Source organism: Berghia stephanieae, chromosome 13 (genome assembly GCF_034508935.2).
Source record: "Berghia stephanieae isolate SIO BIC M18660-M18661 chromosome 13, UCSD_Bste_1.3, whole genome shotgun sequence".
In the NCBI taxonomy this organism is placed as follows: domain Eukaryota; kingdom Metazoa; phylum Mollusca; class Gastropoda; order Nudibranchia; family Aeolidiidae; genus Berghia; species Berghia stephanieae.
Window position 1 is genome coordinate 15,507,671 of NC_088372.1, and position 1,710 is coordinate 15,509,380.

General features: G+C 39.0%; 1 protein-coding gene across 1 annotated transcript in view; it reads right to left on the reverse strand.

Annotated features, from left to right (window-relative positions):
- Positions 1–830, reverse strand: part of LOC144959211 (uncharacterized) — a 45,163-nt gene extending 44,333 nt beyond the window's left edge. The window contains exon 1 of the mRNA XM_078891752.1: positions 707–830. Within this exon, the coding sequence (XP_078747878.1) occupies positions 707–830 (124 nt within the window). The remainder of the gene's footprint in view (positions 1–706) is intronic.
- Positions 831–1,710: the final 880 nt, after the last annotated feature.

The following is a 1,710-nucleotide window of genomic DNA, read 5'->3' on the forward strand; positions in this document are numbered from 1 at the left end:
TTATGTTTACAATTATAAAATTATGATGTCGAATGAGTTAACATGTAAATAAATATCAAAATATTTATATATTGATCTGTGAATTCTTTTGATCTCATTGCGCTATTGAATATTTTGAGACAGTTTGTGTAGAATTTCATTGGCTTTACATTATATAGTCAGCATTTCTAAATGGAGTACCTTGTTATGACGCTATGGGAGATTGATATAAACAAACAAAAATTCTTCAAGTTTTATATAGAGCAATATCCACTCAACGTGCTCAAAGCGATTTAGAAGCGTCCCTGACCAATAGTAACACGAACATATTATGATAGAACGAGACATGACGCCTGTTAGGCGATGTTAATTTTTTTGTTTTCAGAGACAACTTTGTTAACTGCCAGGTGCTCGTTTTATACCTGCGTACTGTGAGAGAATGTGAGTTCAGAACCTGTTCCAAGGATCAACTATGCGCCGAACAAGACTCGAACCCAGGACCTTCCGATCCGAAAGCGAGTGTCATGCCACAAGAGCACATAAACGTGACGATATAGTACATATTGCTATCAAATACCCAATTCCACCAACGTGTCATACCACTAGAGCACATAATATACGTGACGATATAATACATATTGCTATCAAATACCCAATTCCACCACGCGTGTCATACCACAAGAGCACATAATATACGTGACGATTAGTATATATTGTTATCAAGTACCGAAGTCAACAGCATTGGTCCTCTTCAGCAGCATCATGCACGTGTGATCAATGTCATCATCACCATCAACACATATCCTCATCATTGTGCGGCCATCTATGTAGTCTAATGCTATGACACGCATTCGGATTGTTGTAATGGACAATAGGGGATGAGATTAGCGGAAGAGTAACGTCCCTTGATTGGACGTCACCCATAGTCTTTGACGTCACCGGCCGAAAAGTTATTAGAGAGAGAACGTCATGTTGGTTGTGTGCATGCGTCTCTCGTCCTCGCAACTCTTCCGCTAATCTCATTCCCTATATGTTGCGTCATGTTTTAATTTATTTTTTTTTAGAATTCCATTACAGCAATTAGCCCATAATGAATTTGGTTATTAGACCTGAAAAATAAGTGCACGTCGGTTTGACCCTGCGTGCACATGATTTCAGTTCTGATAACCGAAAGTACATTAATTATCTACTATACCGCCAGTCACATCGATTGATGTAGCGAACTACCTCGTTGCGACAAGTTTCTACACTGGTACACAGTTCAAGCTAAGTCTGTATTATTTGATCGTTTCCCTATAGATAGTTCGAAGATGACGTCACTCAGGTCTTTGTTATAGTATTTTGCCATCCGCGTTTATGAATAATGCTCACTGAACCTGACTATAAACGTTCACGGATACACACAGTTTTGTGTGTTGGTCCGTTATACTTCCGGATGGCAATGTTATGAGCTTCTTAGCCAAGCGCATACGATCTATAGTATGCACTTGGCTAAGAAACTCAAAACATTGCCAACCGGAAGTATAACGGACCAACACAAAAAAATATGTGTAACCATGAACTTCAGACAGTTTAGTGAGAAGTACTCATAAACGCGGATGACAAAAAACAATAACAAAGACTTGAGTGACGTCATCTTCGTTCTCTCTATGTCTATAGATAATATGCGCTTGGCAAAGAAGCTCATAACATTGCCATCCGGAAGTTTAACGGACCAACACACACAACTGT